Source organism: Lynx rufus, unplaced genomic scaffold (genome assembly GCF_022079265.1).
Source record: "Lynx rufus isolate CCGP_SWC_20201006 ecotype Redwood Valley unplaced genomic scaffold, mLynRuf1.p SCAF_15, whole genome shotgun sequence".
Lineage (NCBI taxonomy): Eukaryota > Metazoa > Chordata > Mammalia > Carnivora > Felidae > Lynx > Lynx rufus.
In genome coordinates, this window is record NW_025814829.1 from 36,631,625 (window position 1) to 36,653,118 (window position 21,494).

General features: G+C 45.0%; 1 protein-coding gene across 1 annotated transcript; it reads left to right on the forward strand.

Moving 5' to 3' along the window:
* Nucleotides 1-10,549: 10,549 nt before the first annotated feature.
* On the forward strand, nucleotides 10,550-13,080 carry LOC124509853 (major histocompatibility complex class I-related gene protein). The gene is given in 4 exon segments (XM_047076458.1): nucleotides 10,550-10,691; nucleotides 11,338-11,521; nucleotides 11,523-11,631; nucleotides 12,868-13,080. Coding segments are annotated over 4 exon segments (621 nt in total). The 5' UTR covers nucleotides 10,550-10,576.
* Nucleotides 13,081-21,494: the final 8,414 nt, after the last annotated feature.

Below are 21,494 nucleotides of genomic sequence, written 5' to 3' on the forward strand. Positions count from 1 at the left end.
AAGGCTAGACAATTCCGCAGAGGGAGACTTGCTCTTCCCAAGGACAATTCCCAAGACACTCCCTACCCCAGTGATTCCCAGCTTAGTGGGCGGGGCAGGCTTCATTGTCCTTTAGGATCTTGATTGTCATTAAATCTATTTATTTAAGAATTTAAGGACTATTAAAGCTATTCTACTTTTTAAAGTGCATTGTTGGTATTGCTAAGTGAAAAACAATTTACAAAATAGTATTAGGATGTGAAACCCTTTTTTGGTAAAATGAACAGCCCCCCAAGTGTGTTTATATACATACATATGTAGTCAGATGCATGTATATATATATATATATATATATATATATATATATATATATATACCTGGTGGGCCCAAGGTAATCCCAAGGGTCCTTATAAAAGGAAGGGAAAGGGGTCAGATTCAGAGAAGATGTGACAAAGGAAGCAAGGTCAAAGGGATGCCATTGTCGAAAGGGGACCTACACCAAGGAATGCAGACAAGCATTTTTTGAGCTTGTTTTGCACGGTGCTAGAGCAGCAAGGAGGATAGACGTAAGCTAAAAATAACTGGACCCTCGAAGCGGTACCTGCAATAGCAGACAAAGGGGTCTAAGACTGTCAGAAGCCAGAGCAGGGAGTTCCAAGTCCTGGGAACTTTGTGTGAATCTTTTGCATTGACCTTAGGTGAAATCTAAGCTCCAGGGAAGAACCAAAGACTTCTTTTCTTTTGAGCTCCTTAAGGGACCACGTATTCTTAGTCTTTCTGTGCCTTGCACATAGCTATGCTCCAGAAATATTTAAAAGTTAGGAGTAGGGTTGAGACCAGCACACCAGAAGTGTGTGAGCATTTTTTGCATTTCAAAAATGCTTGTTGAATAAAGGAGGGCAAGGAAAAGGCTTGACAGAAGATTCTGAGGGGCAGCCGCTTGGCTCTCTTGATTAGCAACCCCCAGGATCAAGCTGTGACTGCGCTGTCATCAGAAGAGCATGCCACATTGGGAAACAGCAGCTTGAGTTTGTCCAGGGAGCTGGGGGACAGGCCCAGACAGGAAAAAGGAAGTAGAGCTGAATGGGCAGTGTGTGAGACCAATAAAGGGTTAAAAGTCACCTTAGAAGGCAGTCAACACCGTCCTTTTGTCTCCCTATTCTACCTAGCAACTGATGACACTATTTCTCCCCTAGGTGTTGCTCAGTTAAGTCACTGAAGAGCAAGGGCTGGTGTTTCAATTCAAAGATTCCTAAAGAGAAGGACTCTAGGGGCTGACGGTTCTCTCATTACCTCTCATCATTGTATTAACAGTGAAGCACAGCCTTTGAGTATCACAACTTTTCTTTGTTCTGAACCCAAAGCTGAGGCAGCCTGAGGGGAACAGCTTGTCTTCCCCCGGTGGTGAAATGATGAAGCCAAGGGTGGAAAAGCATATTTATGAAACCCAGGACTTGCATGATTGATGGTCAGCTGGACAGTTTTCCAGTTCATGTGTGTAGACTTTTGAGGTCACCTACCTGCTGAGGGGCAGAAGCCATTCCGGAAAGACACTCCTGGTAACCCCCTCACTTTCCTTCTGAGCATTGCTACCCTTCTTTTTTGCTCAAATCCTTTCCTTTCCTTTTGTTTCTCTTTACTAGCTTAGTGAAGTTCATGGGGATGTGCCCAGAGTTTCAGGGGCATTGAATAGAGGAGCAGATCCATTGCTCAGGCTTACTTTGTTTGTTTGTTTGTTTGTTTGTTTGTTTGTTTTTCCTCCTTACCATAAGCCCTACCTATAACAAAGATCATAGAAAGATAAAACCATGGTTCTGGACTTGTTTACTGGGTGTAAGAAATATCAATTGAGTAGGAGGATTTTTTTATTTTTTTAGGGGATCCATGTCACTGGAAAAGCAGATGCCTTCTGTTGTCCTAAATACAGGAGAAGGCCCATGGACTGGAAGCACCAGGCTTCTCTGCCTTAAGCAACTGCTCATCCAGTGAGGGACTGGTACTCCTGAGTGGGTTGGCAAGCAATGTCTAGAACTCGGTCTGGGTCACCACCATAGGTGGTGACTCATGAACTTGACAGTCAGAGCTCTTTTAAATCATCTGTGTATTAATTCCACAAATGTTGGTTGATGGGCTACTATGTGTCAAGCACTTTTGGAGATATAACAGTAAACAAGACAGACATAGTTCCTACTTCCACAGAAATTTAATCCAGTAAAGTCCCACCATTCAAGTCAGAAATGGGAAAGACTAGGGGTGAGGAGGATAAGATACAAATGATGGAAAGAGGAAGAGAGAAAGAAATGGATGATATTCTAGAAGCTCAAAGCTTATATATCACCTACATTTGATCCTCAAAGAACTCTCCAATAATATCCCCTGCACAGAATCTTTCATGTAATTGTCTCACTAACACTTGTAGGCTAAGGAAAAAAAAAAAAATCAAGGTGAGGAAACCCAGGCCCAGAATACAGAGGTTGACTCAGCTCATATAATGAGCAGAGTCTGAAGCAGATACAGGTTTTCGAGCCCACGGTCTGGGGTTTACCACAATGTCACAGCACCTTTGGATGTGGATATTTGGCACTTTGATCATTGGTGTAATTTGAAATGAAACAAGTCAGCTATAAAGGGTAGGAAAGGTCATTTTGTGTTGGTTTTTCTCCTGTTGACTCATTAGACTCCAAGCCTTCTCTGTCCTGCCTTGTGCCCTAGGAAGTTGACTGCTACAGATTGCATTACCTAGTGCTCTTGCAGGCTAATTTCAATTTGGGTTCACCAATGGGAGGCACTGAAAGGAGAGAGATGAGAGAGCAGGGAGGAAAGAGAGGTTGGGGGTATTTTCTTCTTCCTCCTTGCCCTCTTTCTGCAATGCCTCTGGTAGTAGCTGTGTCCCTCTGCGATATAGTTTTGCCTGAGTAGTCGCTCCTTCATGGATCTAGACCAACTGAACCTTGATAACACTATTTGCTTCTCTTATCTCTGCAACTCTAGGAGTGATAATGGCTTTCCATGATTGCTAGCTTCTATGTGCGCCATCATCCCTCATTTAGTCCCTTAACCTTGCCCATACATACACAAAGAGTCTCTTCCTTCAGGTCTCTTTATGTGACTCATTTGGAGTGAAGGCTGTGTCCTGCCAAACCCCGACTGAGCATTCTGAGGGATGTTGACAAGGAAGGGAGACAGGGTTATGAATGAGACTTGGTCTACGTGATATTTGTGCCTAATGCTGGCCTTGAGTAGGAGCTTCTAGATAGGGAAACATGGGGAAGAGATACCAGAGTGTTTGGGGTCACGACTCCAGGAAATGTCAAGATAACTCCAATGTCACTTCCAGAGTGTTGCTTTCATTGGCTCCCCAGCCTGTAGTAGACTGTTCCTCTGTGGTCCATAGTGCCTGTCTACAGTTCTATAATTTTCTATTTGCAAAACTCTTCCCTTAAAGGCAGGGAGAGATCACCTCATTCTTTTCTTCTTTATTTCCCAGGCAATACCTAGTGACCAATAGGCACTTAATACTTCCTGAGTGAATTTATATTAAAGGTATTATCTCTAAGAAGTTGAAGTTATCTGATTGTGAGCCATATAGAATTTGGGCAGCAATCATGACTACAAATTTGCAACTGTGGTTTTCTGTAGTTGTAGAATGTGTATAGAATTGTGTGTAGAATGTGTAGGGGAAAAAAATGATGTTTCACACTTTACAACTCATCCTGTTCTTCACTTCAGCCTGTGTGAAACTGTGACCTGATGTGTGTGGGTGTAATTAGTGTGGGGCATATATGGTATCTCTCTTGCAAAGCCATATGTGGTTTGTGTGTTTCATCTTGAAATAATCAAGGTCAGTCTCTCGGTACTAACTCAGAATTCTATGGGTGTATCAATCTGCTATATCAATCTGTTTCACAAATGGTAGGGTCCTTCAGAGACAAGGACTGGTGATGGATAAGCCCCCTAAGTTGCCAACCAGACTAGTGTTAAAAGGCAGACTTGCAGATTATCTGCTTAGAAATGGCCTAGAGTTCAAAGAGTTAACATGAGAAAATGTGGGCCTTTGCTATAGACTTTATTAGACTTCGGTCTGTTTCCATGGAGCTGTTGCCAAGGTACGTGTAACCAAAATTTCTCTAAGACAATGTTCCACTCCCCTAAGGCTCTCTTCTTTTTGGCTGACGTGGAATCTATCTAAACTTGAGAAATTGAACTCATTTGTAGGTTTTTCTTCTGACTAGTTAAAATATCTGCCTATTCTTTCTTAAAACCCATTGACCTCAATCTTCTTACCCCAGGGGGTTGCCAAGAACTGGAGGGAAGGGGCATAAGTTAAAGATGAGGCAATGGCTCTTTACACACTTGTTTTATGAAACCCAAATTGAGAAAGATGACAAAGGACATTCTTTCTGATGTCCCAATTTATATTCATTCTGGAATACCTTTCAAGAGTATGCATATCAAATTACATTTTCTTACAACTTCAGTGAATCACTTAAAAAGAGTAAGATTCATAAGTTGGAGTTCTTCTGGGAAATATGAGACCATATGGTCATCATTGTATACAGAGAGTACTAAGAAAAAAACCTACCAGAGCTCATTCATTCATTCTCTAAAGCTCTATGTGGCCCTACGGGGTTCTCCTTACTATTTATATTCCTCTGTGCACCCTCCTCAAGGACTTGGGCTTGCTGTTCTCTCTGGAAGTTTCTTCTCCTATGGCTCACTTCCTCCCTGTACCCAAATTTCTTCTCAAATGCCACCTGCTCAGAGAGGCCTTTACTGGTCCCTCTATCTAAAAGATCAGCTCTCTTCATACGGTCTCTGTCTCTGCTTTACTTTTCTTCACACGCGTTGTTACCACTTGATCTTGTATTATGTATTTATCTATTGCCAGTCTTTGTCATCGAAAAGAGCTCAGAGAAAGGGACTTTGATGTATTCATTGCTGTATGCCTAGCAGCTGGGCCTGTGCCTACTGGAAATTCAGAAAAGAATAAAATTTATATGAGATAAGACATTGGTAACCTCCAAAAAGGTAGCCTTGAAAGAGGAACTTAAAAAATCAACTTGTCACATTCAGTACTTGGGGGCCTTCAATAAGTTCCTGTCTTAGGTGAGTGGTGAGGAGATTAGCAGTTCTTACTGGGCATAGAAGCACCCACGTGACTGCATGGTTTGAGGAGTGTCCAAAGATCCTTTTAACTAAAAGTATTGCTGTCTGCTTCTCCCCCTCATTCCCACAATGCCTGAAATTCCAAAGAGTAGTTCCCAGGAATCATAATCATTCTGATTGTATTAAGGCATAGGGCCATTTGGGAGAACGAACAAATACTAATTGGAATTTTGTTGACCTGGTTATCCAATCAGGACCCACAGCCACTTGTAAGATCTGGAGCCTGGGCCCTCAAGGACTGGGAAATCGGGGACAATGAGTCATTGTGACACAAGGGGGCGGGAGAGAACAGGGATGACCAGGCGAGGAGGAGATTGAAATAGAGCCTGGAAAGGGGAAGTGCCCCTATGTTAGGGCAAGTTGGGTAATCTAAGGTGGAGGGAGTGCCCATGCAAGAGATCAGAGTGTGAATCCTGTCTCCTCCACTTAAGGATTCTAGGGATAATCTTAGGCAATTTTCTTGATCTCTCTGCCCCTAATTTCCATCTGCGAGATGGGAATTACAAGACCTACTTCAAAGGGTTGCTGTGAGGAATAAATGAAACTCATGTTTATCAAGGACTTAGCATGGTACCTAACACACGGCCTGTACTCAAGAGATAAATTGGAGTTCTCTGATGGCTATGATTCAAATGCTGCTGCCCTTCACGGACCATTGGAGGCCCAACTTCATGGACGGTTTGCTACCTCCGTCTTGGAGCATTTCTGGATTCCTTCATACGAGAACAGAGTCTGTCTTTGCCGAGCTACCGGAGTACTCTGTTGGTACTTCCTTCATAGCACTTACTGCTTGCTGCCCTGTGTTGCTGCCTTGTATTTATTTCTGTCCATGCTTTAGGTCTGCAATAATACTGTAAGTTCCTGGAGGACAGAACTGGGATCTGATTTGTTTACTGTTCCTGACATTGCCTCACCATTCCTTGTACATCACAGATACCCATAAATGTACATTGCCCCCACGGATGAATATCTGCAAACACCTCATCAATCATTGTATAATCCAGTAATTTTCACAGTCCTTTGTAAAAATGGCCCAACTAGTCAATCTACAGGTTAAAGGGAACGCAATTTAGAATGTGACCACTGCATCTGGTCTAAGGGTGGTTTAGTTGTGGTGTTCAGGCTTGTCAGCAATATCTGTCAGAGGCTGCTGGGACAGGGCAGCCAAGGTCCTTTAAGAAGCAGTTGGACTGGCCTGGATAGAAGACTAAATTCTAAATTGCAAATTTCCAGGGCGCCTGGGTGGCTCAGTGGGTTGATCTTCCCACTTTGGCTCAGGTCGTGATCTCACAGTTTGTGGGTTCGGGCCCCACGTTGGGCACTGTGATGACAGCTCAGAGCCTGGAGTCTGCTTCGGATTCTGTGTCTCTGTCACTCTCTGCCCTCTCCCCTCCCCCAACTTGAGCTCTGTCTCTGTCTCTCAAAAACAGACGTTAAAAAAAAATAAAATAAACTGCAAATTTCCATTCAATAAGTGAGTTGATGCTGATAATCTGTCCGTGAAAAAGGTGAGAGAAATCTAATTTCATAATTATTGGAACCAGAAGAAAGAATCAAACGATCAGATTGAATTGTATGAAATACAAAATGGTCAGATACAGGTTTTTTTCAAATGATTCTCAACCTGCGTAATTATACTATCTGATCATCTGAGCAACGTATCTGTAGGATATAAATTATCATAAGGTCTAATGCACCAAGAGAGAAAGGGTACCATGGATCTCCCTCTATCTTTTCTGTTCTGTTACTGACTTAACATCTGTCCAGCAACTTCCCATCACGGCTGAAGTAGCATTTCGGAAGCCCAACTAAGGAGCAAGCGTGACCTGTACTTGTGGACACACCAGATGGGTAAGTGGGCCTGTGGCAAAGCAAGGGGAGAGGGCTGCGATGCCCTGGAGCAGAGCCACGCCGCAGCTGCAGGAGGGTAGGCGGGCAGATGACCGGCAGATGAAGGCCAGCCTTCAGGGGCAGAGCAGCCTTTGAAGTCAGGCCTGGCTGGTGGAGACAGACTGCTCGGAAAAACCAGGACCTGGCTTGAGATTGAGGTTGGCAAAAAGACATCACGCTGTACTTGGACAGCATTGTCGACGGACCATGTTTCTAATTCCCTCTTATAAACTCTGGATAATGCAGATTTTTATAAGGTTATATTTTCATAAGAAAGTGAAATTATATGAGTTGTAAATATGTATGTAAATATGTATGGAGATGATGTCAGCGACACTCATAGCCCAGATCCTCCCGTTGCGCAGAGATGCTCCAAGTTGCTGATGCTTGTTTGTTTTGGTTTTTGCTTGTTGGCGTGGCCTGGGCATATAGACCTGATGTCATAAAAGGAACCCCAGATTCCAAGGGAAGTTCTATCTATACCAATCCAGCTTAGCTCAGAAACACAGTCTCTTTGAGGGTGGCTCAGTTGGTTAAGCGTCCAACTCTTGGTTTCAGCTCAGGTCATGAACTCATGGTTCAGGAGTTTGAGCCCTGCATAGGGCTCCATTAGCACAGACCCTGTTTAGGACTCTCTCTCCCTCTCTCTGCCCCTCCCCCTCTTCAAACTAAACTAAAAAAAAAAAAAAAGAAACAATCTCTTTTTAAATCCCTTTTCCTTCTCTCCCATTCTTTGCCTGGAATTTGATTTCTGTAGGTTTTTTTCCTATGAATAAGTGTGGAAGCGATTCTGACTTACTCTTCCCCCCTCTGTCCGCTCGAGCCCCAGGCCTTCTTGCTGCTCCTGGAACATGCCCTGCCTTCCCTTTCCTCCAGGTCTTTGTACAATCCCCTGCCTGGACTGGTGTCCCCGGATACCTGCGTGGCTCCCTCACTCCTGGCAGTCACTGGTTCAGAGGTCACCTTCTGGGGGACGCCTTTCACAAGCATCGCTGTTTTAAATTGTACTGCATAGTCCCCTTTGCAACTTTATATCCATTCTACCTTTTAAGAGACATGATATATATTTCATGTATTTTGCATTGTCTGCCTTCCCCCCCTCCATCTATTAGGGTGAAGCCTTCACAAGGGCAGACATTTGTATCTGCTTTGTGTGCTGTGTGCTTAGGGCCTGGAACAGTGCCTGGCACAGAGGAAGCGCTCACATGCTTGTCAAATACACGGATGGATACTAAGAAGATGTGAGAACTAATGTTCATGACTTGCTCTTCCTCTTGCCTCCTTCTTTAAACCGTTGCGTATCTGCAGAGTAGCCACAAAAGCCTTTCCAGATGTAGAGAAGTGGAACGGTTTCAAAATCGGTTGCAGGTTCAAGCACATACACCTTGTGCAGATTCCAGACTGGGTGTAAATTAGATTTCAGCTCTGCTCCCCATTCGCCAGCCTGCACTTTCCGAAAAGTATTTTTAAAGGTATGCATTCCAGGTTAAATAGATTCCTGTGCATCTCAGCATATTTCAAGGCAGAGAAATAAAATGCTCTGCCAACAACTTAATTCACAAATATTTATGAAGCTCCTACCATGTGCCAAGCCTCCCTGTGGTAGGCCTTGGCAGGAAACACAAAGGAAAAAAGCAAAGTCCCAGTCCTTAAGGGCTTTAGCATCGAGAAGGCGGTAGAAGGTAAGTGAAGATAAAGAGAATAGAAGGCAGAATGTGATAACTATTGATTCGGGGGTAGTGCTTGTCCTTCTGCTTCAATCTCTGGATCTTATTTTTACAAGAATCAACACTTTTTTGGGGAAAGACACTTATGCCCAACTTGAGAGTGTCTTCCACTGTTGCCTCCTCATCCCAACCCTCATCCCCCCACCCCCCCAGCCCCAGGAAGGAAACGGAGACGGTAAAAGTTCAGAGCCATGGAAAGGGGCCTTGGGGTCTTCAGTTCCGCCCAGGCCTAAGGAAGGAAGACCAGACTCCATCTTGCTCAGTGCTGCAGCTGACGTGCAGAATACCACCTCCACGGAGGGGCCCACGGGGCTGGGTGCCTACTCTGAGCCCTGCCAAGCGGCCCCCACCTCTGCTAGAGAAGCAGGGAGAAAGGAGAGAACAGTTCTGCTTTTACAGAACTGGTGCAATCAGGCGGAAGGGGCCCCGGCAGGCCTGGTTTCAGCCTCAGGGAATCCTGTGTCCCCCCATAGTTAAGGTAAAGGCATCCTGGCCTTGGGGCGGCCGGTTCTAAAAGACAGCCTACATGAATTCTTTCAGACACAGTTTTAGAAAAAAGCAGAGTGTGGACAGACTTGTATGCACCAAAGATGACCTAACCGCTTGTGAGATGATTTTGTTAAATTCTCTATATATTTTAAATTTTTTTAAGGTTTATTTTTGAGAGAGATAGAGAGACAGAGAACAAGCAGGGGAGGGACAGAGAGAGGGAGACACAGAATTCGAAGCAGGCTCCAGGTGCTGAGCTGTCAGCACAGAGCCTGATGTGGGGCTGGAACTCATAAACAGTGAGATCATGACCTGACCCGAAGTCGGATGCTTAACCGACTGAGCCCCCCAGGTGCCCCGATATTTTTTTCTTAAATATATCTTACAAATAAAGAGGAAGGAATAAACGTCATTAAGTAGTATTCAGCCTGGGGAATGGGAATCTGACACCCATCCACGATTCTCTGCAGTGGCAAGGGCCACATGGGAAGATCTGAGTTCTCAGAGAGTTCACAAAAGGACAACAGCATCCACCTGGGTAATCTGGAAACACTCTGGGGAGGAGGTGTCTAGTACCGTCCCTAGACAACCAAGAGAAGTCCCTGGATGTGGATGTGGCCCCACATGTTAGAGGGCCTCACTCTGCTCAGCCCCCACAGCCTTCCGCACAGAGTGAGGAAAAGCACTGTGCTTTCAAAGCACTTTTTCTCAGGAGGCTGAGCCCTCATGTGGGTTCTCTGAGTGATCTGGGGTGTGTGTGTGGGTGTGCGTGTGTGTGTGTGTTTGTGTACGTACCTGCCCATGCACACACAGGGGCAAGGTGGGAGCCCTCATTTATCTACCTAGAGCCTTCATTCATAAAACAAGGGGGTGGGTTATCAGGGTTTGCAAGCCCTCTTATGGCAACCCTGGGGGACCAATGAGTGATCACGGGTCCTTCCCCGAAGCCCAGAACAGGGCTCCCTGCTTCACTTCCAAGATGAGATTACCTGTAAAATTTCATCCTAAATTTCCAAACCTGGACAGAAAAAGCCTCCAGGTCTTGGGCTGGAGCTCTAAGATCCTTTCTAGGCCCCAGTTCCTAGGGTTCTGTGATTCTGTGAAAGGAAGTGACAGCTAGGTCCCAGGATGCAGCTGAACCCAGAGCACTAACGTGGGTTGTCTGTGACTCTAAATATCTTCCTTTTATGCCTGCTTCCCGGGGACTCACTCTGACATCTTTTCACCTGGACAATTCACTGCATGTATTTATTTCACTGAATTTATTTCTCATCCCGTCATTACCTACGAGTGTCTCTTGGCAGAAAGAGCCACGGGCTCTGTAGATGGTGGAGAACCCCATGCCTGGTCACCGGGAGAGGTACACTCAGCCGCCAAGGGGCCAGCAGCAGACCTTCAAGGTGGAACGGAAGCAGCTGCAGAGTGAGCACAATCACTCAGGTGGCAGCAGAGATGGGCCCGCCCCTGCACCAGCCCCCATCCCTGCAGGTGGTTGCCCTGGGCTGACAGTGAACTCGAGCAGCTGGTTGCTGAGCTGCACTCTTCTGGCAAAGCCTGATGGCGTTCAGTGCCTGCCACCTGCCCTAAGCATCTTCTGAGTTGTCTCTTCTCAGGAGCCCTCTGTCCTTTGCCCTCCATATCTCTATGCCATGCCCATTCAGGCTTCTAACCTGTATCTTCTTTCTCATTCTGAATCTGGCCATTCTGTGTCTCACTTCCTGGCAGCCAGGCTCAGTGAGCCGCTCGCTTATGTACAGTGACTTGCTATGTTAACTTTCCCAGGATATTTTTGGCTCTTGCATATCTTTCCCTCCTTTACCACATTATAAAGTTTATCAGTGTGGGTCATTCCCATTATCGGATAATTCCCCAAGGCAAAAATGATCATGTTCCTATGGCATGTAGGAGGTATTCTGCAAACATCTGTTGATGAGTGGGTTATCTCACAGGAACCTCCTGGAGGCATGCCTGTGGGGTGATGTATTTGGGGGCAGAGGACGCTTCCAGCCATTCCCCTAGTCATCACCTGGATGCCCACCTCCATGTCCCTGTCTAAGCCCCTTCGTGACCTGCACGTGTGTGCCAGGGTCTCACAGTTACCAGAGAATCATTGGCTCGGAGTTGTTGGAGGACAGAAGCACCATGTTTCTCCAGCAGGCCTATGATGGACAAGATTTCACGATCTTCACTAAAGATATCCTTTCCTAGATGGTTATTGATAATGTGGCTCACATTACCAAGTGGGCACAGGAGGCTAATTGGCATGAGTTAATATCAAAAGAATTGGCTAGAAGAAGAACATACTGCTTCATTAGAGAGGTTCCTGCAGTTTGGGGAAGATATCCTGCAAAGGATAGGTAACAAGAAGGGAGAACACCAGGTCCCTACATCCTCAGAACCCTTGGGTTTATATATAACTTCCTCTAATCTAGGTTATAGTCACCCCATTCTGAAATCCACCTTGTTAGTTGCACTGTGGTGATCTGTAACTCCCCGTGAAAACTTCCCTTAGTTACTTTTTATCAGCATCTGGACAAGATTCAGCAACTCCACTTGTCTTGATAGAGTGGAGTACTTCCAAGGGACACCTCCTTTTTGAGGTATCCGGTGAGACAAATCCTTCCATCTCCTGTCAGTGATAAGCTGGGAAATACTTTGGGAGGGAGCCATTCCTATAAGTGGTTTATTAAACTGAGGGCTCATACAGTACCAGTATGAGCGAAAATCTGGACTTATAAAGAAAACAAATGGAGGGTCTTTACTAGATTTATCATAAGATTCCTTTCAGTATAAAGTTCCTCTTAGACATTAAAGATATGACTCAGTTGGTCAACTTTTAGTTAATACAGACTTTTCACATAATCTTACCATTCAAAATGCATTTATGTCTGTATCATGCTATGGGTAACTCCTAGATACAACATGCCTTTTCCCCTAGGAGTGATCTTTAATGGTGGGACTTTTCAGAGCTGTGACAGGCTTTGGGGAGGCATCTGGGTCACAGTTATGAATGTGGACTATCTGCCCGAGAATATCAGCTTTGGAGGCAGATGACTAGAGTTTGAACTTCAACCCTCCCACTCACTAGCTGAATAACCATCTTAATTGCAATGGTTGCAGGTAACAGAAATCTACTCAAACTGGCTTAGACACAAAGAGGAAGCTATTTGAAAGACAAGAATCAGGGCTGTGTGAGAGCCCAAGAAACTAAAACCAAGATTCGGATGGCTTTTTCCATGAGGTGGGGATGTGGCAGCCAGCATAAAGCTTATGCATATCCTCCTAGCTTCACCATTCTAGAGGAATGGGCTTCTCTCTCCCAATTCTAGCTACAAAAACACTTTTTTTCACAGGAGAACTACGGTTGGTCTGAATCGGATTGTGTGCCACTCCCCAGACTAATCACTGCAACCATCAGGACGAGTTTCTAAGATTGGCTGTGGGTAACAGAATCCCGGTAAGAAATAACTGGCACACTCAAAATGATTTCACTGAATAGAATTCAATCACGGGATCATGCACAGAGGTACAATCAGGACTGGGGAGACCAGTAAGGCACAGTGAAGTACCCAGAGACTTGCAGCACAGGGAAACCGTTACACCCCCAAATCTGAAGGGGCGAGCAAGGGTCGGTGCCCTAGAAGAAGCGCCTTCTAGCAAGTGCTGTGCCTGTGGAGAAACACAGCAGCTGGCAGACTGCAGTGAGGTGGTTGGGGAACAGGTGTTTGTGACCCCAACCCTTCCCTCTTTTGGCTCTCTGACATTTGCTGAGGATGCTCCTCCACTGGCCAAAACTACTCAGGCCAAGGAGACCCCAGGGGCAGTCTGATGAGCATAACCTCCCAGGGCACGAAGCCAAGCACGGAAGGTCAGAGACCGGATCTGGGGGCTAGAGAGAGAGAAAGAGAGAAACCAATACACTGTGGGCTATGTTTGGGTGGAAGGATTAAAATTGATATGTTTTAGGGATGCCTGGGTGGCTCAGTCAGTTAAATATCAGACTTCAGCTCAGGTCATGATCTCATGGTTTGTGGGTTCGAGCCCCACGTTGGGCTCTGTACTGACAGCTCAGAGCCTGGAGCCTGCTTCAGATTCTGTGTCTCCCTCTCTCTCTCTGTCCCTCCCCTGCTTGCTCTCTCTCTCTCTCTCACTCAAAAGTAAATAAACATTAAAAAAAAAAAAGATTGGTGCTTCTTAACAGAAGCACACATTAGAGTCAGGTAAACTAATTTTCTAATATGTGTTATGTGTTTGTCAGGAGCAGGGGTTCTTATTATCAGAAAAAAGCAGAGCTAATAGACACTAAGCAAACAAAGCAATAACCTTGAGTAAAATAAAGTTGTGATAATGCCTAGACCACAGACATTGGTGTGAAAAACGTACATGGCAGCACTTTGTACACGGTGGTTCTCTGCTTACACATTAAATGTCATCATTGTTGTCAGACCGGAAAATCTCTGACAGCTTAGGATCTGGCTGAAATCTACGGCTGACTTGGGGTTGTGCTGGACCGTTGATCACGGAGACATTTTAGGGCAAGTCTGGGCAGATAGGAAGAGGGACCAGATGAATCTCCACTCCCAGATTTTGATGAGTGGCATAACCTTTGAGTGCAAACAGGGGTGCCTGGGTGGGTGGCTCAGTCAGTTAAGCATCTGACTTCGGCTCAGGTCATGATCTCGTGGTTCATGGGTTCGAGCCCCACATCGGTCTCTTTGCTGACAGCTCAGAGCCTGGAGCCTGCTTCGGATTCTGTGTCTCCCTCTCTCTCTGCCTCTCTCCTGCTCATGCTCTGTCTCTCTCAAAACTAATAAACACTAAAAGAGAGAGAGAGAGAGAGAGAGAACTGTTAGTTGCCTGCCCTCCTGCTCTCAGGGAAGGGAGGGAGAAGGTAGGAAAACTGGAACAAAGTTGCTGTAAGTTGGGATGTGAGGGTTAATACCAACCCTGTTAATTCTCCCTGGGATGAGGAGCTCTTGGGAAGACAGGGGAGAACCTGGACCGCTGGGTTGTGTGGGAAGAGTACTGGAAGTATGGCATGGATACCTCTGCTCCCCCTCCAAGCCTCAGGAAAAAGAGAAGGAAGATTTTGTTGAGACAAGGCTCCTCCTTTTATCAGAGTACCAGATAGCAAGGTGGGGTGTAGGGGTGAGGCCCACGGATGGGTGGGAGGCAGCCCTTCCAGGATGTTGTCCCGCTCTGCATGGCTCACATCTGGATGGGACCCAATTCAGCCGGAATGTGAAAGACAGCACCATCTGGAAAATTAGCAGAATAGTCAAGGAGAAGGAAGTCCACGTAGGGACAGGGTGTGGTGTTTTTTGTTTTTTGTTTTTGTTTTTTGTCTTTCACTACAGGTGCCCCTCTGTGATGCGAATCTCTGTGAATTTGAGGGCATAACCACAACACAATCTGTTTATTACCTATGTTTGTTTCTGATGGCGGTCACTGTTTTCATCCATTTGGCTGCATAACAAAACACCACAGGCTGGGTGACTCATAAGCAACAGAAATGTAGTTCTCACAGTTCTGGAAAATGGAAGTCTGAGATTAGGGTATCAGTGGGCTCAGATGAGGTCCCTGGTCTCAGTTGGAGACCGTGGACTTCTCATCACGTCCTCACATGGTAGGACTGGACCAGGGATCTCTCAGAACTTCTTTCTTTTTTGTTGCTTTAATGTTTATTTTTGAGAGACAGTGAGAAAAAGACGTACCACAGGCCAGGGAGGGAATCCAAAGAAGAATCCGAAGCAGGCTCTTGAGTAAAATAAACACAGAATCTGAAGCAGGCTCCAGGCTCTGAGTTGTCAGCACAGAGCCTGATGTGGGGCTCAAACTCACAAACCATGAGATCATGACCTGAATTGAAGTCAGATGTTTAACCTGCTGAGCCACCCTGGTGCCCCTCAGAACCTCTTTTATAAAGGCACTAATCCCATTCATAAGGGTTCCACTGGCAGGATTTAAGCACCTCCCAAAGGTCCCACCTACTAATACCGTCACCCTTGCTGGTTATGGTTTCCACATGTGAATCTGGGGGGTGGGCGGGAGACACATACATTCATACCATAGCAATCACAAAAGTGCCGGCCCAAGGACACAAGGCAGTTCAGAGCCCAAGCAGAGCCTAGGTGGCTGTGGAATCTATTTGCACTAGCATGGAGTTGAAGAAAAAAAAAAGGAAGGCTGAGTTCTAATCTCCAGTCTTTTGCTGAATTACTCATCACAAACAGTCACACATTTTGTAATTCAGTTTTCCTTTTCTGTGACTCATAAAAGTATTTCAAAGGTTAACAGTAAATGATCCTGACACACTTTCCAAACACTCAAAGCTATGAGGCTACTCCACTCTGCCCACTTAGAGGACGGAACTTGGCTCACCTCCACATTCGTCATTCGCCAGCACGCTGCCCTAGAGGGAGGTACACAACAAATAAGTTTGTTGTTGATGGACCCGCGCTCTGGGTCGTTCTTGGTTTTACATGTTTCCTACAATGAAGAGAATTAATTGGGAAACCCTGTTGCCAATTTCTACTATTGTAAGCTCTGTACCTATGATACCTGTACTGTATGTAACTTTATTTCTTCTTTCTAGAGCCCCATAGGTCAGAGCAAACCACAACTTTTCCAAGGATTACAACTGCTTTCTGCAGAGTTCATGGCTTTCACCCCCCCAGAAATTTGCATGATCTGGTTGAAAAATGGGGAATAAATTGTCTAAGAAAGAGGTTATGGAGACATTCTTCCCGATGGGGATGGAACTTATCAGACACGGGTATCAGTTGAGCTGGGTCCTCAGAGCAACTGAGGACTCCTTCCCGTGCAGATTGTGGCCTCTGCATGGCTGTTCAGGTCCCCCAGGGTAACAATGGGTTGTGGCTATCTGGAGATTGAGAGTGAGGAACAGTGGAAAGCAGGAAACACCATGTGCATTTTAAAATCAGTGGTTCTCTCACATTTTGGCCTTAAAGCTCCTTTCTTCTTAAAAATTATTGAGGACAGCAAGGAGCTTTTGTTTATGTGAGTTATATCTATTGCTATTTACTGTCTTATCAATTACAAATGGAAAAGATTTTTAAGTACAAGAAAACACAAGTACGTATCTATAAGCCATCAGAGAGAGGATGTCATCACACATCAGGTAGCCTCTAGAAAACCCCACCGTGCACATGTGAGAGATTAGGATTAAAAAAAAGGGGGGGGGGAATCATGATGTAGACCTCATAGGCACCCTGAAAGGGCCTTGAGACCCCCTGGGGCATTCGGACCACATTTTGGGAACTGTTGTTCCTCTGTTTTCATTTATTACCCCACCTGAAGCTGTGAAGTGAGAGGTAACAGTAAGAAAAGTAGTGTTGGGCTGCCTGCGGATCACAGGGACAAAAGTCCCCAAAAGTTAGCATAGAAGGGGAGGGGGACTTGTGGATTTTTCCTCTCTTGCTTGTGTTCAGAACCAGACAGCTGAAAGCTGTTGTTGGGTTCACCAACCTAGGAGCTGGAATTGGTCCTAGCCTGGGGCAGAAGGCCGGAGCTGTGAGGCACCGGGAGGTAGGGGCTATAAAGTACACAGACTGTCACTCCCACAGCTCATTTTCTGCACCCGCCCCCCCAAGCTCCATTTAGGAATGGGTTGGGCCTCCCTTTGTGATCACAGGAGGGCCTGGAACACCTCTCCCATGGATGATGCTTGTGAGGACAGTGGTCTGTTTCACAGGTAGGTGATGCCTGACGCCTAAACATCAGCAAAGAAGCACAGCTTCTGTCCAGGTGAACTGTCCTCCTAGAAGGTGACTCAGAGAAGATACGGTAATCTTGATTTGTCTTTTTCCAAACTATATCTTTATTATTAACTAATACCAACTTTTGAGGGAATTTTATCCTTTGTTTCAAGACTTTAGTAAGTTTTCCCATTTTAACACTTTTCTCCCTGAAATCATGTGAAAATCCTTTTCCTTCTAAAATCATCTTTCAGGGCTGTCTGGGTGGCTCAGTCCGTTAAGCGACCGACTCTTAATTTCTACCCAGGTCATGATCTCAAAGTCATGAGATCAAGCCCCACATCGGGCTCTGTGCTGAGAGTGGAGCCTGCTTGGGATTCTGTTTCCTTCTCTCTGACCCTCCCCTCCTCATGTGTGTGCGTGCGTGCATGGGCACACTTGCTCTCTAAAAAAAAAAAAAAAAAAAAAAAAACATCTTTCAACACATGAAATGTTGAAGAGTAGATACCTTTGGAAAATGGGGTTCAGGGTAAGGAAAAGGGAAAGGAGAAATGGGAGATATACAGGTTCTTGATACCTTGGGGAAAAACGAATTCATTCACTAACTATGTATTTAATACCTACTATGTGCTAGGCACTATAGTGGATGCTGGGATATAGCAAAGGACAGACGTAATTCCTGTGGTCAGAGAGTTTACAGACTAGTCTTATAAGGTCATTCCCCTGCCTCTGGCTTCATTAGATGCACAAATTGATCACAGCTTAATATTAGTGACACTTGGACTATGGGTTTGAGCCCACTGTGGGCTAAGAGTTTGGCTTTGCTTCATAACCACAGACTTCAATCTCAATTCTGGTGATAGTGTACAAAGCATATTATTAGGTCAAAGTAAGACCAACCCGTTTACTAGAAAATCAACTCAGAGAGTTGGTGAGTCATTAATGTTTTCTTTATAAGTATAGTAGTGATCCCAATCCAGGAAGCTGCTGAAGAAAAAAAAAATTAACAATGACACACCCCTTTCAAGAATGATACACACTGAGTCCCTTCTTGTGGAGTCTGTGAATTCGAGTTAAAATCTGTCAAGTACTAAGAGAATCTTGACAAAACAGGCTAAAAATGTCCATGCTGGCTTGTCAGATTTTGCTGAGCATTGTGTAATTTGTTTTTGAGCTACAAGGAAAATTGCACATATCTGACTAAAGACTTTTCCTTTCAAAGCAAAATGGAGTCCATCAACCTTCTTACACCAGATCTATGATTGGAGATAGCTCTTTTCCAGTTTTTCCTCTAGGAAGCATGGTCCCCCATCCCCTATGGGCTCAAGTCCAGTGCACAAAAAAATCTTGACCACATCCACAATACACACATGGATATCATAGGTTTGAGTATTTATGGCAGAAATATAGGAAGTCATGAAATTTTTGTGAAATTAGAGAATCTCAGAGCTGGAGGGAACCTTCTGATCCAGGGAAGGAGATGTCTTCTACTGTGCCTCTGACTTGAGCATCCAGCCCCCACTGGAAAACCACCAGTGCAGGGCAGCTCACTACACCATAACATGGTCTTTCTCTTCTTTCATGAGAATGTTCATTATGTAAGAGATTTGAACATCACAGATGCCTTTGCTGTGACCCTACAGACAGGATTGGACCAGCCCAGGAGATTAGTCAGTGAGTTTCTACAATGACCTGTGAGTGGCTGGATCATTTTACACGTTTCCTGGCCTGAGAGAAAGTGAAAGTGCCTTGTTCTTATGGCAAATCTTCCAGGTAGTTTGGAATGTTGGAAGTATGCCTGGCCCGATCTGTGGAAGTCATCTCATTCTTTCCGATTTTTGTAGGAAAATCAGAACACTAATGATCAGATATTCTATCACTTCAGTGGAACTACAGTGACCTAGACCCAATTGCAACCTTTGGTGAAAAAAAATGATAGTATATCTCTGTCTCAGAAGAGGGTTCAATTCGTCCTCTGTTGGCTTCTGGTAGATGGGCCTGACTCACCTTTATGCATATGCTCATTCTCCATATATATGCACTGGGAATAAATAAAAGCCCCACAGTGAGAACGAACATCCTCACGATCCTCCTTGCTCCCCTAAAATCCTCACCACCATTTACCTCTGGTCCTGTTGAATTGCTGATCCTAGGATCGATGTCAATTACACTCGTCTACCCACTTCCGTGGATAAAGCTCCTACGGCAAGTGTCTCTTTCCTGGTGCCAGCTGACTTGCAGAAGAGCACAACTGTGTCTGCTTATTTTGGAGATATATATATATATATATATATCCAAAAATATATATATATTATATATAATATATATTATAATATATACCCTATATATAATATATATATTATAATATATATATTATTTTGGATATTATGTATATTATATATATTAACATTTATTTACTTTTGAGAGACAGAGAGAGACAGAGCATGAGCAGGGGAGGGGCAGAGAGAGAGGGAGACACAGAATCTGAAGCAGAATCTGCTGACAGCTCAGAGTCCGACACGGGGCTCGAACCCACGAACCGTGAGATCACGACCTGAGCCAAAGTCGGATGCTTAACCGACTGAGCCACCCAGGTGCCCCGATGTCTGCTTATTTTGATTTTAGGCTTGCCGTAGGCAGTTCCTATGTTGTCTTCTCATCAGTGTTACACTGGGAAGAGAGCAGCTTTATTTTTGGAATAGTTTCTCACAATTAAAATAGTTAAGACTTAATACATTTCTGGATGGACCACTTACAGTGATACAGGTGACATATCTATGTAAATGTCTCATCCCTCCAACTGCCTGGTGCTCTCATCAGAGGTGTGAATGACCAAAACCTCTTCGTGTCACAGTTAACACAAAATTAAAACGTCCCAGTGGATGAAGAGGAGAAGACAGAGACAAGGTCAAGGATGTGGTGCTAAGACCTTCTGTAATATGCTTGCTGCATTTCTGTTTCTCCTTTGGGGATTTTATAATTTAAGAGTTATTATATGCATGTAACATAAAGGCGTGCTTTTAAATAAGACCTAAAATTTTACAATCTTTGTTTTACTAGGGGTTCAAAATTTCATTATTAATAATTTTAACTCATGTTTGCTAAAGACAGATGCTCAACAAATGGAATCTATGAAATATTTGACAACATAATCTAAATATCAAAAACAAGCCGTGCTGTCACTAGAATCACATTTTGACTTTGGGTTTTCACTTAATATTTGGGTTAAGAACACTGGAGGAGAAATCTTTAAACTTAGTCCTCCCCCTCCTTTTCCTCATCCTTCCTCCCTCCTCCGTCTCCTCCTCCTGTCCTTCCTTCTCTCCCTCCTCCTCCTCTTCCACCTCCTTGCCCTCCTCCTCCTCCTCCTTTTTGTCCTTCTTCTCCGTCTTCTCCTTCTCCTCCTTCAACTACACTCAATTTATGTTTTCTTTTTAAGTGCATACAGACCAAGATGTAGTTCGTTTCCATGGCAGTGTAATTAGGAGGAAAGGCAAGCAGTTTGGAGAGCAGTGTGAAGGTGAGACAAGGTTTTTCTGGGCCAGACTGCCCTGCCACAGGGGTCCTGAGCTGTCCCAACAGAGGGCTGGCCTCTGTCCTCTGCCTTTCTCTTCTTGCTCGCACTATTTTTGAGCTCTTCTGAGTTTTCCCTTAATTCCGAGGAACTGCTTGGTCTTTCCTCTTCTCTCTCATTTTTAGCCAGAGATTGTTTTGCAGCTGTGACCACGAAGAATAGTCATTGACCAGGGAGGCCAGAGATCATTTTCTGGCAGGATCCCTCAGAGTGGTCACACCTTATTCTGATCACCCATATCGGGGGTCTTTGTCTTTCACGTATGAAGGTCAGGTGTCTCCACGTGCTGATCAGATGAGTGCATACCTTGGAGGGCCAGTGGATTAGTTTACTGTGAGGAACACGATTGCCAAGTGGGTCAGATATTTGTCTCAGCTGGTCAGCAAATTTTCTGGCAGCAGAGCCTACGTGAGAGCAGTGAGTCAGGGTCAAAAGTGTGCTTGGGGGCCCCAGAATTGATGCAAGGGACACATTCTTGCTCTTTTGCTCCTCCTTTCACACACAGTCTGTCAGTTCACAGAGCTTTCTCTGGAGAGGAGAGGGCATGTGCCTGGAAGACGCAGGCAGCGAGCAGTGCTAGAAGGGAGTGCAGGTCTCCCAGACCAGGTGTTTTCCACTTGACTGAGGAAGAGACCCTCATGAGCCTGTCTGAAGCGCCTTCACTACCTCTCTCTCTTTTTAAAAAAAATTTTTCTTGGGGCGCCTGGGTGGCGCAGTCGGTTAAGCGTCCGACTTCAGCCAGGTCACGATCTCGCGGTCCGGGAGTTCGAGCCCCGCGTCAGGCTCTGGGCTGACAGCTCAGAGCCTGGAGTCTGTTTCGGATTCTGTGTCTCCCTCTCTCTCTGCCCCTCCCCCGTTCATGCTCTGTCTCTCTCTGTCCCAAAAATAAATAAACGTTGAAAAAAAAAATTTTTAAAAAAATTTTTCTTTTAATGTTGATCCATTTTTTTT